This window comes from Elephas maximus, chromosome 1 (assembly GCF_024166365.1).
Source record: "Elephas maximus indicus isolate mEleMax1 chromosome 1, mEleMax1 primary haplotype, whole genome shotgun sequence".
NCBI lineage: Eukaryota > Metazoa > Chordata > Mammalia > Proboscidea > Elephantidae > Elephas > Elephas maximus.
This window is the reverse complement of record NC_064819.1, coordinates 150,910,415-150,926,834: the sequence shown is the minus strand read 5'-3', so window position 1 is coordinate 150,926,834 and position 16,420 is coordinate 150,910,415. Positions and strand designations below refer to the sequence as shown.

General features: G+C 38.8%; 1 protein-coding gene across 4 annotated transcripts; it reads right to left on the bottom strand.

Moving 5' to 3' along the window:
* Window positions 1-813: 813 nt before the first annotated feature.
* SMIM8 (small integral membrane protein 8) lies at window positions 814-10,234 on the bottom strand. 4 transcript variants are annotated; one of them, XM_049897051.1, is made up of 5 exons: window positions 10,182-10,197; window positions 9,206-9,339; window positions 6,967-7,029; window positions 2,897-3,054; window positions 814-1,253 (listed from the first exon to the last, which is right to left on the bottom strand). In XM_049897051.1, exons 3-5 carry the CDS (start codon window positions 6,986-6,988, stop codon window positions 1,095-1,097), a joined length of 339 nt encoding a protein of 112 aa, XP_049753008.1. In that variant the 5' UTR covers window positions 6,989-7,029; window positions 9,206-9,339; window positions 10,182-10,197; the 3' UTR covers window positions 814-1,094. The 4 variants fall into 4 exon arrangements, with proteins under 4 accessions (XP_049753008.1, XP_049753034.1, XP_049753026.1 ...); XM_049897077.1 differs by lacking the exons at window positions 6,967-7,029; window positions 9,206-9,339 and adding an exon at window positions 3,435-3,462 and having other exon boundaries at window positions 10,182-10,220; XM_049897069.1 differs by lacking the exon at window positions 6,967-7,029.
* Window positions 10,235-16,420: the final 6,186 nt, after the last annotated feature.

The following is a 16,420-nucleotide window of genomic DNA, read 5'->3' as shown; positions in this document are numbered from 1 at the left end:
CTAAAAATCGGACATAGTTGCATTTTACGTACCTTGCAAAACTTTTTTTTTTTTTTTTTGCAAAACTACCATAAAGAACTGGAAATTAAAACTAAATCATGGTAACTTTGCCTGTGCCATGTTATTAATAATGAGTGAAACAAAACTACAAAGAGGAGATTTACTACTGCCCCTCAATTACAATGATTTGGAAAAAGGAGGAAATATCTGGAAATAAGATAGGTACAGAACCCTTGTTAGAAAAATTTAACTTATATAAGGTAAATTCAGGACAGTAGGGAGACCTTTTCTCATCTACTGAGTAGTCCTGGTTTTTAAATAACTATAAGGACACGCGTTCTTATGTTTATAAAATCACTGTGACATATTAATTTACAAAAAGTAAGATAGATAGTTGTAGTCAAATAAAAACATCAAACCTCATTATAGCATCCTTTTTTTTAAAGAAAAACCCCAATTACATTGGGCTATTCTCTTAATATTTACTTTAGTAGTTGAGTAAGGATATCTTTTCAATTAAAATAAAATTCTATACGAAAAAGAGCTGAAATGGAAAACCAAAGTATGTGAAGCAGTGGTGATTCTGTAAAAAAGTGTTTATCACCGCCAACTCAGTTTCCATTTCTCACACCTTAATGTTGTCTGCAGGCTTTAAAATTATAACTTCCTTTTCTTCACGAATACTAGTTCTATGCCAGGTAGAAAAAGAACATTTCCTCTGCAAACAGCAAAACAAAATTAAACCCTCACAACAGCTACAAATGCACAAGTCACCTTAAAATATTGAAAATACCGTACAAATTTAACAGCACAGCATACTTTTATTATAGAAAACTTAATTTACAAAAACTACTTTCATTCTTACGGTACTTTCATAAGAGAATTTAATAAGAAGAAACACCGAGAAGCTCTTTCTGTGGAAAAAAAGAGATAATGGCTACAGCTTTGAAAGGACAAAATTTACTATGGTGGTCTGGTTGCAACTGCTATCTTCTTTCCTCATTAACATATTCTAGAACAAGAAACATGACACTGTGCACTCATAGTCTTTCATTTGAAGATGTTGCAGCCTTTAATAAAATTCCGTAGCACTGTTAATCCCACTTAGATGTTTTTCTCCTCATATAACTGTGTCCCTGACTATCAATAGCTTCATAGAGGTCCTTTTTATTCTCTTCTGTTGCATGTAGATAACCAATATATGCCACGCAAAGTGAAAGGGTTATCAATCCGAAAGCCATTACCGGTTTGTTCTATCAAAGAAAAAAAAATTACAAAGCTTCATTAAAACTAATCATGTGAGGAGACCCAAATATCTGTTGTACTTTCCTCTTGACATGCTAAGTTTTTATTACCACAATAGCATTCTTACGGCAATAATTTTAATTATTTACCCAGTTCTTTATTCAATCAACTCAACGTATGTAAAGATTATAGATGATTATTGCTTCTCTTCCTGTCTTCCTCCTACCTATAGCCTACACATCTCAGACCTCCACTGTCAGGTAGATGGCAGTTGGGAGAGGAGTGGGAGGCATAAGAGGCATAAAATTGGTCTGGCACTTAGAGTTTTCAGTGTTACCTGTGTGACATGAAGAAGTCACTAGATCTCTATTGTTACAAGTTTACTCATTTGCAAATCTCAAATTAGTTAATTGTATTGGGAAGTGATAAATGAAGCATACATGCTATCCTTCTAGCCTGAGTCACGACTAGCTGGCAAAAAGCCTTTCATGACATATATTAGGCACAGCAACAATGACAGTGTATCCACTCTTATCTAGGACCTGTATTCTATTACCTCAAAAAATGTACAGCGATTGGAACAGGTATTATGCTGTTACAATAACCTTAACTTACTACTGGAAACCCAAAACCCTAAGAGGCAAAGCGATGTAGCTTTGAATTTAAAAAAAAAAAAAAGCTTTTAAATATAGGAAAGACATTTACAATTCCAGAGAACTGTTTTGTCTTGTCTATTTCACTTTAGGACTACCTCAAACTAAGAACCTCTTTTTTTTTGCACACATTCACTCAACAAATTGGCCTTTTGTAAGTCAGTAAGAATGCACAGTAGTGATACAATTTTTCCTCTATTCAATTAGTATGTATTTTCTGCTTCTGTTACCACACCTGCTGTATTACTATTTCAAACTTTAAACTTATCAAAAGAATAAGGGTCAAAGTTTCTCACTTGAATGGACATATAAGAAATGCCACAAGCTCAGAGCAGTTTAAATGTGCAGTTCTTGAAATGCTTTTAGCAATTAAAGAACACATTAGTTCTTAACATTGTTTTGATATAATGATTTGACTGTTCAGCTGACCTACTTAACTTATAAAAGTTTAATGCATTTAAACTTTTGTTTCATAGTAAGTTGACTTCATTTACATTTACTTAAAAATGAACAGTACCTATATTAAAAAGTAAAATTCATCAAATCAAATGTATTCATTAATTTGCAACAAAAATATAAATGACTGGCTTACTCCCTTACAGTATATAAATGTATGTTTCAAAATTTTTCATGAAATGTTTGTAATATCCCTTGGATAAAAAATATTAATAAAACTAGAATTGCAGTCTGTAATAACCAGATTTTCATTTTTTTTTACTTCAATGGACTGTCTTCTTTACCTAATAGTACTTAATCAAACAATAATTTCCTTCAAATTAATGCAACTATTAAAATGGCATTTTAAATACTTTGACTAGGTACTCCATTAAAATGTAACCATTTTCCATTATAATTCTCGAATACTCTGAAAATATTTACTTTTTTTAAAATTTAACTTTATATGTGTATTTAGTGAAACTGAATTTAAGATTTTCCTTCCACCTGCTTTTTTGATAGCCTAGTTAAACATAAAGCCTTATTCTGGATGTATTTCTTACAGGTTTAATGAAAAGCTCTGGATTCACAGCTCGAAATAAGGTCGTTGTGCGAACACCCCTGAGCCCTGGGTTTCGAAAGTCTTTCTCTTTGGGCGGCTCATTTTTAAAGGCTGGGGGCTCAGGTGCTGAAGACATCTTGATCAATGATGATTTATTACCTAAAATCAAAAGAAGAGACATTTTTTCTTTCATAACAGTGTTTCACAAGCTCCTTTTAAAAATCATTCTCTTGTTCTTTCTTTTAATTCCGGGACCGATACATACTGAAAACAGTCAATTATCTTGTTACTCTGCATAACACACTTTGTAAATGGTGCTTTATGATTTTGTTTCATAAAATTGTTATTTTATTTCTCATCTCAACACATACCCATGAGGTAGACAAAGGCTGTTTTGCTACTTTTACAGAAGTCTGAAGAATTTTTGTCGGTCTGAATCACATGTATCCTGTTACATTAAGGGGGTACTAAGGATATGGAGTGGTCAGTGGGTTATCCACACCCCCCCCTTTTTTTTTTCCATTTTCCCTCTTTCTCACCTTCCAGTAGCCTTTTCCAGATCCCAACCTGAGGGAAATATCAGCATTCTTTTACTCAATATATTCTACAGTTTCATTGCCCCTGGCCCACCTCCCCCTCTGGCTTCCTCCTTTGGCCCATCCAAGCACATGCCCCAAGCAGTTAGGATAACTAGCTGTACTCACTTCCCCTTTGCCTGTCTGCGACTCTCTGGGAAGAACATGCTCTGCTCTCTCCCTCTGAATATCCTTTTCTCTCTTAGCTATTTCTTTATTCTAAATCTATCCTTCCTATTAAATCTAAGTGTGTCTTTTGCCATCTCGTTCTCTTAACTGGAGTGTCAACATTTTGGGAACATTCTTCTCTTCTAGGTAGTACCAGGAACCCTGATAGTGGGGTGGCTAAGTGCTCAGAGGCTTATCAAAAAAGGTCGGCAGATCAAATCCACCAGCCACTCCTTGGAAACCCCACAGGTGCAGTTCTACTCTGTCCTATAGGGTTGCTATGAATCAGAATCGACCTGAAGGCAACAGGTTTAGGTACTACCAGGCAAATGCTTATCTTTCTCACTCCTGCTACCTAAAGCTGAGGGGAGGAAGGGGGAAGATGTTGAGAAAGAAACATTCCAAAGAAAGTCTCAATGACAATAAAATTCTCTGGGTGAAATGCTGCAACTCCACTAAATGCTTTGAAATAAGAGTCAAACATTTCAATTTAAACACTGACAAATTCCTCAGTGGGGCTTTGTTTACGCAAGTACTCCTTATTCATTAGGTCTTCTGTTTCACGAACTTTATAAAAGCATTATTTTTGCACTTCATTAGTTGTGAATATTGGGAGTTCTGCTTTTCAAAACAGTTCATTTTGTAGTGGTCATGTAATATTCATCTACGCCACTTACAGAGTCAACACTTCGTCAGGGACATCTGCTTGAATGGAGAGGAATCTCCAAAGACACTCTACACTTGCCAGGGCTTCTGAAATGGTCACTGTTGGCTCTTCCTTCACTTGTTCCCCATGAACTGTCACTACCATCATTATCATCATCATCACTTTCTGGTACCATCTTGACACGTTAGCACTACTATAGCAATTTCAAGTTTCTCTCGTTCTTGAGAAATAGTTAAATTGTTATCTGTAGCCACAAAGTCTCCAAAATCAAACTTATTTAGAACACCAGTGACAGGAGCAATGGAATGCCAGGTTGGTTCAAATACCACAGTTAGTCTACTGTCTTCTTTCAGGCTGACCCCCAGAGATTCCACAGGAATCATGGCAACTTTTCACTACTTTGAGTGACTACAGGCCACCAGGCCTCAGCGCTCCTATTAACAGCTTGTTTCATGTTGATTTTCTCAGTTTTCTCTTTATTGTGCAAATTGAGAGATGTTCCAGCAACTGGCTTAGTAGTGCGCTTTCACTGTACAAATCATATTCAATCCAATGGCTGCAGAATGGCTACGTAGTTCAATGGGTGAAACTCAACACACACATGATTCAAGTACAGAAGTGTGTTGTATGCAGAGCAACTATCAGCAAGAGAAGACTGCACTTTGCTCCTTTCATTCTCTTGTCAACATCTCTCCGCTATTCATTACATAAACCTCTTGTCATTCAGGCATGTGTATTGGCTTTGCTATCACAGGGGAGCATATGAGCTTTCTCAAACACTAGGGATTAGCTGACTTGCCACTGATAAGTGGTCTCATTTTTTCCATCCCAGATGCATTATAGTAGAGCTGTCACTCTGTTTACCTCTTTTGCAAAGATACCACCCAAGCTGTAACAGCAATTAGTTTTTCTTGCACACCAGTCACCAATTTCCATACTAGAACAGTGTTTTCTTCACTACAATTTCTGAAACAATTCCATTATCATGCCCCAAATTTGTTCCATCAGCCCACTCTTGCTTGACACTCATCATGTCCAATACGGTTGGCAAAATCTAGTGCTTTTCGCCAAACAAGTTTCTACTTACATGCCCATTTTTTTGCAAAGACTTCTTGACACCATGCAAAAACTGCTGCATCAGTGTCGCTCTAAAGGGCATCTTGCAATCATTTCCGCTTTAGTCCCGGGATTTCTTTAACTTTTTCTTCAATTTTGGCTTAATCATTAAATAATATGGACAATGTAGAGGAAGTTATTCCACATTCCTTTGCTATTTCTCCTTTCTTGCGGTGAGATTTTACTGCTTCTACTACTTTAATTTTTTATTCTAATGAAAACTGCCAGTCCAACATTTCATCTTTCCTCTCTAAGCTATGATGGCGGGAAGGAGGGACTGTACAAATGTATTTAGTACTTTAAGTAACAAGTGTTGACTACCAAGTGCCTAATCTATGGGCTGGTGATATTTCTCCTTATGCTAATAACTAGTTTAAATATGAATATGGGGAAGAAAAATTTCAAAGAGAAGTGATCATTCCAAGTGAAAGCAGTATTTTAGTCTATAAGCAGGTCATGCTTATACGATATGGTAAGTAGGAAATGGTTAACACATGGTCATATCCTTAGAACTAAATCGCAACCTCAGAGTCTACCATTAATTGAAATTGGGTCATTAGACAAAAATACTAGGAAGGCTTGAATGCACATATGCAAAGGTAAAAGTCATTCTAACCAGAATGTGACACACACAGCATTTTCCTATTATTATTGGGAATCAGCTGCCTGTAATTAGGAAAAAGCCCGTGTAGAAAATGTTAAAAGTTGTTTACTGGGAAGGGAAATAAGGCAACAGGGAAAGGTGGGTGTAGTGTTTTCTTAGTCAAATTGGTACTGGAAAAAAAAAGAACATATTGGGAATACGGTCCTCAGAGCAGTCCATCGTGTACAATTTGTGTAGAAGGCAGTGTGCCAAGAACTGAGGCTGATTAATTCATCATTACCTGAGGTCCAAAAATAAGAAAGGAAGGGGGAGGGAAGGCGGGCTAGTTACGACCTACAGTAAGTTTCACTATATTAAAATGAAAGAGGTGCAGTGATGTAGAATGTTATGAAATTCAACCTATATGTCTGTAAAACCATATATATTAAGAGTGTTCTAACATGGAGCCCCGGTGGCTCAGTGGTTAACATCCGGCTGCTAACCAAAAGGTCAGCAGTTCAAATCCACCAGCCGCTCCTTGGAAACCTTATGGGGCAGCTCAACTCTGTCCTATAGGGTCGCTATGAGTCAGGATCAACTTGATGGCAATGGGGTTTTTTTTTTTTTTAACATGAACTAAGGAGCCTTGGTGGCGCAACAGTTAAGCGCTTGGCTGCTAACCAAAAGGTCCACAGTTTGAACCCACCAGCCATTTTGTAGGAGAAAGACCTGGTGATCTGCTTCTGTAAAGATTATAGCCTAGAAAACCCTATGCGGCAGCTCTACTCTGTCCTATAGGGTTACTGTGAGTCGAAACTGACTCAACGGCACACAACAACAATATGAACTATAATAGCTTAATTTTAGTTGCAAGATTCCTTGGACTCCCCTTTTCCTTAGCAGAACCTCCATTTCCTTTGTAAAGAATCAAGAAAATAAGCAATCAAGGTAGTATCTATTACACTGCAACCTCCAGGTATCCATATTCGCCTTAACAATGTACCGGTAAAGTTGAATGCTTTTACCTGAAATGACAAAGAAGAATACCTGGGCTGAAAACCACTGCAAATGTTTACTGAAAAGTCACTTACAAATTAAGGGACTACCTACTATAGGATGTTTTTAAAGATTTAATATACCACAATTTCCACTGTTTGTGATACTTTCTGCAAAGTATAAAAGTAACATTTCCCATTATATGTCATTCATTTTTTAAAAGTGGTACAGTATGACAGCTCATTTTTATTGCTGCCTCTCCTTTTATGAGCCATAATCACTGAAGATGTTACTAGTTCTTCCAAAATTGTATGAACTTGCTTATACCATCTGTAAACTAATAATTTTTAACAACCATTCATACTTTAAATAAAAAATACAGATTATCAAGGCCAAAAAGGATCTTAGTAACCAAGAATTTGTTATATATAAAATGCAAAAAACAACATTTTTTCCACATAGAAGGCTCTCCTTTATCTATTCAACATGTCGGGCCCACAGAGCTGTAAGTGCAAGCCTGTCGCAGAAATTCTAGAAATGGTAGCTGAATCAATAAAGTATAAAGAATGCAAAACCTCAGACGTTTCTTCAAAGATGTGTAATCATCAGTACTTTTACTCTAGAAGTAAAAGCCGACTAGCTATTTTCAAGTACAGAACTAATATAAGCTCAATTTTTTAAGTTGTGGAACTAAGTTCATAGCACAGCAATAGCCTATTCTAACATTATCACTCAAATGAAGTGTAACAAAGACAAAAACAGTTAACATCTAGCACACTTCCCTCAGAACTTCCTAAAGTACTCCCATCATTTTCTCCAACTTCCTGCCCTAAAAAAAAAAAAAAAAAAAATTTTTTTTTTCCTCCTTTACTCTCTTTCTCCCCCACTGTAAGTAATTAGCACTCACTTATTTGCATATGACACTGACCAATCTATAGCTACACTCACTTTCAAGGTGTTTATTTTCAAGGTTGGTGGAAAAATCCCATTTATTGCATTAAAAGTGGAATCACACAATACACACACACCAGCAGGTATGATGGGAACTTGTTCTGCACTGCTCCTGGCTAAGTCATTTGGAGACTCATTTGAGGGGTGGGGAGCTCCTGCAGAAATATTTAATAAATCAGGCACCTGAGCGGCTGCCACTGGCTGTGCAATTTGTCCAGGCGATCCTGCTCTTACTTCCTCTTCATTTTTTCATTATGGTCCCACTCTCTGATCTCTTATCTATGATAAAGAAACTGTTGTTTTAAAATGTTGTTGTTGTTAGTTGCCATCTAGTGGATTTTGACTCAGGGCGATGCCATGTGCACAGAGTAGAACTGTTCCATAGGGTTTTCAAGGCTGTGACCTTTCAGAAGCAGATTGCCAGGCCTGTCTTCTGAGGGCCTTTGAGTGGATTAGAATTGCCAACTTGTTGGCTAGTAGTCCAGAACATAACTGTTTCTAGACTAAACTGCCATTACTTCTTATATCCCTCCCTGGTAAAAAGTTCTTCACCTTTATCTTCTGCCCATCCTCTTGTGAAGAAGACATACAATGAGAAAAGGAAGCAGCAGAGATAAAGGCAGGGCTGCCCCTTTGCACTACCCCAGAGGGTCATTCACACAACTCCAGAGAGTCATTAACATCTCGTGGTAGCATGAGAATGCCAGGGAGGGAGCCTCCTGCCCCAATTAATATTGCTCAGCTTGCAAAGCTATACAACGTGGTCCTGGGAAGGGAGTCAGGGCCCGTTATTTTCAAATGATTTTCCCTCCCTTAGTAATACTTTTTCAAGATGATCCAGAACATACTTGATAACTTGATACTAAACAATTCACTGGCATAGAATTGGCATGACTATCTATATTATACTGTACATGAAAATTAAACCAAGATATAACGAACATAAAAGTTACTTGGTGGAAAAAACAATCTTCTGGTATACATTTTACAAAATAAGCACCTCAACAGAAGATAAATCAAAACAAAATTATCAGAATGTTAGTGAGAAGAAACCTTAGCAATAACGGAAGGCTTTCTTTTAAAAGACTTAGGGAATTATAAAACAGACAAAATATTTTAATTAGAGTACAAATAAACTTGTTATTATTGTTCCACATACTGTCTTAAAATTAAAAAAAAAAAAAAACTTTAAGTCTGGGATAGAACCCTGAAAAGTAATTTAGATTAGTATAAATAAATTTGGGATAGACTCACAGGACTCTATGGCTAGAGGTAATCCAGCATAGCCTCAAATTCCAGCTTCACTTATATGCTGTGTGCCTTTGAGTGACTTCACTGATCCTCAGTTTCCACATTTGTATAAGAGGTAATAGTATTTCACAAAGTAACTGTGTGGATTAAATAACATCTTACAAGGATATACATTCAATAAATAATAGCTATAGTTATCTAGTCCAACTCCTTTTTGAAATCAAGAGAAACATAACATTTTAATTACCTTAAGTTAAAAAAATAGATTCTCTATTTGTTATTTTAATGTAAAATACAGTTTTTAAAAAGCATCCTTCAATCTGTTGAATTTACCGAAGAAGGATAAAGGTTTTGTCAAAATTATCTAATGCAGGGTTATTGCATACTGGGGGCTGGAAAGTATTATTTGGCTTTCCTCTTATGTTGCAGTACCTACGTGGCTGTTGGCTGCTAAAAAAAAAAAAAAAGGGCATACTTAAACACAAATTCATTCGAAGCTTCCAGAACCAACTGCACTCAATTAAGTTCCAGATAGCATATGGTGAGGAGGTGGGGGGCCATGTCTGTTAGGACAATTACAAAAGAAAAGGGGCATATCATATGAAAGCAATTACATAGCCATCTTCCCTGAGAACGGGTCTGGTGGGTTGGGACACCAAGAAATTGTGGAGGAAATGGGAGGGTTCTGCTCCAACAGGAATCGTCCGTGCTGTGCCAACCTCCGGACTGGGTAATATGTTTGGGATGGGGGTATCTGAGGCACCGGCTACAGGCGCCTGGAATATGCGGATGAGGAAACCGGCTTGTGGGGCCAGAGAACTCCGAGACCTAAGGGGGTTCAGGGCGCCCACGGAATGGCGAAGGTTCGGAGTGCCCAAGAGAACGCCGCCGAGTCCGCGACACCTAGAAGTGAGGCGGCGGTCCTGTGCCCCTCGAGATGGCCGGCAACACCACCGCCCGGGAACTCGCCGCCGCTCACCTTCCGAGAAGTCACCTTGTCTCAGCGCCCGCTCGCGCTCCGCCTCGCCGCTGCCCGCGGGAGAGAGGGGCCGAGCGCGCTGCAGCGGCCCCTGCAGCCAGGAGGCTGCAGTGAAGGGGTTTGGGATCTGCAGGGACCAGGCCAACGCAAAAGAAGAAAAGACATCCCCTATAAACATAAATTTATTTAAAGGAGGTAGAAACCATTCTAATTTGGGAAAGAAGGCTTAGACCTCATTTTAGGAGTACTGTTAATTAAGTGTACAGTTAATACTCTGCCATTCTGTTAGCACCTTGAGATTCCAAGATGCAAGGTGTATGTAGCTATGGTTGAGATAAGAATAGGTATGAACGCAGGTTTGCACATACTTTGCTAATGCTTAAGTTTGCTGGACTTCAAGTTATATTAAAAAACAAACAAATAAAATAGTTGGAATAGCAGTACCCAGAATTTCGCATTATTTAGTGTCCCTATTTTTTTATGGGTTGGAATCGACTCAACGGCAATGGTTTTTTGTTTTTTTTTTAATGTAAAGCTTTGGCAAACGGATTTTGAATTTAAAACTGGTTCTCCCAAGCCAAATTAACTTTATTTTTGATTTAAGGTTTAATTTTTTAAAAGTCATTAACATCTGGTATTACTAGGCAATCTAACAAAATAAGTTAAATGTCAATAAAAAGGCTGTTTGGTGTAGTAGTTTCAGAACAACTACAGGGCTAGGAAACACTGTGGTGCATTATCAACGGCCCAAATTTTCTCCTTATTCCTTAGTATTCTCTTTACAAATCAGTAAAATGACAAATATCGCTATGGAAACCAAAGGATTTTACTGCCATAATGAATCCAAACTGATCAGAGGAAAGATAACATCCAAGGAAAGAGCAGGCAAAAACGACAGAGAAAAAAGCAGAAAGGCCTTGCCAGTTTCATGGATATAAATATAATGGAAAACATATGAATAAACAGTAGTTCTTTCCATTTAGTGATGCTTTTAAGAAATTACTTTGAAGAGTGACCCAAGTCTTGACTCAGCTTTTATAATCTTCTTTTTAAATGGCACTATCAATATTTAACAGGAGATTTAGCATTTGCTAGAATTAGGAAATGTTATATTTGGTAGAATTAGCTGTGCAAAGCAAAGGCTCATCTGTGTGAACACACACACAAATTTGTAAAAGATCCCCATTTTAATCAGGAGTTCCTCAAGTGTGGTCCAGGTATGACACTGGTGGGCTGCGAGCATCCTCAAGGGAATCTTTGATGGTGCTGGTGCTTTTCTTCAGGCAAGACTTAATAGTTGAGCTACCATATTTAATAAAAATCAGACATTACTTTATTGGTATTTTGTCAAAGGCAAGGTTTATTTATTTATTTATTTTTTAATAACAAGAGATACTGGACTTTTTTTTTTGTCTAGCAGAAAGCCAAGCTCATATAACGCTGTTATAATTGATGTGGAGGAACTCCCCCAGGTGGTACACACAGTTAATCGCTCAACTACTAACTGAAACATTGGCAGTTTGAACCCATCCAGAGGCACCTTGGAAGACAAGCCTGGTGATCTACCTCTGAAAGGTCGCAGACTTGAAAACCCTGTGGAATGTAGTTTTGTCCTACACACGTATGGTTGCCAGACCTGGAACCATAGCAGCAGGTTATTAATGTGGACCAAGTATATCTGATTCCATTGAATGAATTATTAGCTAACAAACTGGAAAAAATTAATAAGCATGTTGTGGTAGATTACAGAAATAGTCCCCATTCTTCACCCCTTGTATTTACATGGGGTCACCATGAGTCATACTGGATGGCAACTGGTTTTTTACTGCTTTTATTCTTGTATCCACACTCTTATCCTGGCCCTCCCATTCAGACTCTGAGCTGTGCTAGTAAGATGTTAGCAAATGTGACACAAACAGAGGCTTGAAAAGTGCTTAAGCTGGTGAACATGCCCCAACTAGCCTGCATGGGCCCATGGACCACGGGGGGCTGCTTTCCCAGGAGGGGTGCGGGAGTGAGATATTGTCAATGGGGGGGACCCTAAGCCTCCACTCAGACCAGAGCAGGCCCGTTGATGTCGAGCCATTTCCTACTCATAGGAGACCCTGTAAGACAGAGTAGAACTCCCCCCTCCCACCCCCATACGATTTCCAAGGAGCAACTGGTGGATTCTAACTCCTAACCTTTTGTTTAGTAGCAAAACTCTTAAGCACTATGCTACCAGGGCTTCCACTCAGGTCCCAGTCAACTCTATAACTGCCTTCAACAACATCCAGGGCTACAGGAACAATTTATCTCTAGGTGCCGAGGCATAGATCTTTCATTCCTTTGTAAACCTGCTCCCACCACTGAATAAAACCTCGAGTCCATCATTCTTCTCACTCTTCTACCTTAGCCCAAGCCCACTTCCCAGAAAGGAGGGGGAAGGAGGGAGCTCTCAGGTAGAGAGGGGCCCCAGATGAGGCTTTGTTATTGGCCCATTGTAACTAGCCACACCCTTGACTGGGGTGGGTCTAGGTCCTGAATGTTGCAGGTAGGGGCTATAAGCCAGTAAAGTGCCAGGTCCAAGTGACCTTATTTTTACCCAAATACTGGAGAAGTACGGAGACATTTGGGTTTTACTAAAAATTGCTCTTCACTGCACGATGCCTTTGAAACAAAACAAGTTTAATGAAGATGTGAAATGCAGTGTATTACAAAATATATAGACCTTACGGGAGGCATAAAGCACTCAAACACTTGGTATTGAAGACTTGTCAATTGGTCCGACGTCTATAACCCCCACAGTATTATCCAACATCAAACACTTGTCTTCTGGTAAATTCCAGCTCATCAGTGAGTCTTGACCCTCGGCATGCATCAAAATCACTCAGAGGGCTTGTTAATACACAGATTACAGGATCGCATCTCCTGAGTCTCTCATTCTGTGGGTCTGGTGTAGGGGCCTAAGAATCCCTGTTTCTAACAAGTTCCCAAGTGTTACTGCGCTGTTCCTTCAGGGACCACACTTTGAAAAGCACTGAGTACACAATGGCATACTTTCTTTCCTTTGCCATTTGCCAAATTAGGCATAAGTAGCTTTTATTATATAGTTTCTATTTGAGGGAGAGGGACATATGATATTTTAACTCTTCTTTAAAAATTTCTCTGAATATTTAAACTTCTTGGGGAACTGAATTGCTGGGCTGAGGGCTGTGGGGACCATGGTCTCAGGGAACATCTAGCTCAATTGGCATAACATAGTTTATAAAGAATATATTCTACATTCTACTTTGGTGAGTAGTGTCTGGGGTCTTAAAAGCTTGTGAGCGGCCATCTAGGATACTCCACTGGTCTCACCCCTTCTGGAGCAAGGAAGAATGAAGAAAACTAAAGATACAAAGGAAAGATTGCTCCAAAGGACTAATGGACCACATCAACCACAGCCTCCACCAGACTGAGTCCAGTGAAATTAGATGATGCCCAGCTACCACCACAGACTGCTCTGACAGGGATCACAATAGAGGGTCCTGGACAGAGCAGAAGAAAAATGTAGAACAAAATTTTAACTCAAAAAGAAAAGAAAGGCCAGAATTTCTGGCCTGACAGAGACTGGAGAAACCCTGAGGGTATTGGCCCCCGGTTACCCTTTCAGCTCAGTAATGAGGTCACTCCTGAGGTTTACCCTTCAGCCAAAGACTGAACAGACCCAAGGAACAAAACAAGACTAAAGGGTGCATCAGCCCTGCAGCAGGGACTGGAACTCAGGAGGGAAGAGGAGAGCTGGTAATAGGGAACCCAGGGTTGAGAAATGAGAGTGTTGACCTGTTGTGGGGTTGTTAACCAACGTCATAGAACAATGCACGTACTGTTTATGAGAAACGAGTTCGTTCTGTAAACCTTCATCTAAAGTACAAAAAAAAAAAAAGGATTTAAACTTCTGCTCCAAGGAAATCTTCAGCAAAGCAGACAAAACAACCATTTCAGTTCATTGGGATTTAATGATCTTTGTAATTATAACTGGTGTTTTTCACAGATCTTTATGGATTATGATCAGTGCAAATAAGATCAAGTAAGTGGGATAATTTTATTTGGATATAATGACATTTATTCCAAGCTAATGCTTCCTATGAGTCAAAAAATAGAGAGATTTTTAGGAAGATTAGAACTCCATTTAAATTATTTTAACTCCATCTTTTTAGGGCATAAAACAAACAATTGAGTCACTTCAAAAACCAAAAAAAAAAAAAAACCCAGTGCCGTCAAGTCGCTTCCAACTCATAGCGACCCTATAGGACAGAGTAGAACTCCCCCATAAAGTTTCCAAGGAGCACCTGGCGGATTCGAACTGCCAACCCTTTGGTTAGCAGCCGTAGCACTTAACCACTATGCCACCAGGGTTTCCTTAGATATATAAAATATGATAAAGTACTCTTCAGTAATACTCCTAAAAGAATGTCCTGTTGTAGAGAAAAACTTGAACACTGTTTCAAGTTAAAAGAGGTTTTATTAAGGGTTTAAAACAATTACAATTGAGGAACCACATAGCCCATTGAAAATGGAACCAGGTAGTCACAGGGCAGTTTCATTAAACAAGTGTTCTTATGGGGTAAAAAGAGGAACCAAATCATAGGGAGGGCAATTATAGGAAAATCAATGAATATTGTAATAATTACACTCTGAATGGTAACTAATTATTAATAGTATAGTTAGTGTTTACAGACAGTTTCACAGGCTACTTAGGTCATTGTCACAAGATGCTTACATGTATTTTCTTTGTCTTGCAAAAATATCTTGTTGGCAACGGCTTCCAGACAGCACTCTTCCTGAGTACGTGTATTTTGAGGGGTGCAGATGGTTACTTGGTTAAGACCTCTTGGGGCATATGGTTTCACATCCTGGTTTTGACCACCAAGGAAAAACATGTTTTTCTCAAAAACATAGCTGTTAGTCTAGAAATCCAGATTATAATTAAATAGCACGGTCAGCATATTATGCCTGTCTCACTGATTGCACTGAAAGTTGTCTTTTCCTGAGACAATTCCATGACGCCTTAAGAGAAACTGACAGCAAGTATTAAGGATTCCCTTATGCTTTTATTTTCTTTTTCCCCCCTCCTGTTCCTTCTTTCATCTGAAAACGTGGAGTTTTTTTCCTCAAGTCGTTTGCAAGTTGTTACACAACAGATGACACACGAGGCAGTGTTATTTGTAGATTACAGTCGGTGTTTTTATTCACAGTAAAGCTGTGAATGTCCTGAATGAAGGTAATCTGCTGACAAGCTAAATGCGTTTCTTGATTAATAAAAGAGGTTATTAAAGATTCACAAGCAAAAAGACTGAAATCTCCAGAAGAGCATAGTCTCACATAAGAGTGTGGCTCTTGGGTTTTTCTAGTCTGAGACCTATGTTCACTCTACTTGTGTTTTATTTCATTTGTTTATTTTTTTAATCATGCTTTAGATGAAGGTTTACAGAGCAAATTAGTTTCTCATGAAACAATTAATACACATATTGTTTTGTGACATTGGTTGCCAACCCTGAGATGTGTCAACACTCTTCCCTTCTCAACCTTGGGTTTCCTGTTTCCATTTGTCCGGGTTTCCTCTCCCCTCCCACCTTCTCATCCTTGCCTCTGGGCTTGTATGCCCATTTAGTCTCATATACGTGGTGAAGTTATGTGTATTTTTGTTTGTTTTATGGACCTGTCTAATCTCCGGCTGAAGGATGAAGCTCAGGACTGACTTCAGTACTGAGTTAAAAGAGTGTCCAGATACAGGAGAGGTCGGCACAACTGGACTAAACCAAAAGCAAAGAAGTTTCCTGAATAAACCGAATGCTTCAAAGGCCAGCGTAGCAGGGGCATGGGGTTTGGGGACCATGGTTTCAGGGGACATCTAAGTCAATTGGCGTAATAAAATTTATTAAGAAAACATTCTGCATCCCACTTTGGAGAGCGGTGTGTAGGGTCTTAAACGCTAGCAAGTGGCTATCTAAGATGCATCAATTGGTTTCAACCCATCTGGATCAAAGGAGAATGAAGAACACCAAGGACACAAGGTAATTATGAGCCCAAGAGATGGAAAGGTCCACATAAACCAGAGACTCCATCTGCCTGAGACCAGAAGAACTAGATGGTGCTCGGCTACAACTGACGACTGCCCTGACAGAGAACACAACAGAGAACCCCTGAGGGAGCAGGAGAGCAATGGGATGCGGACCCCAAATTCTCATAAAAAGACCAGACTTAATGGTCTGACT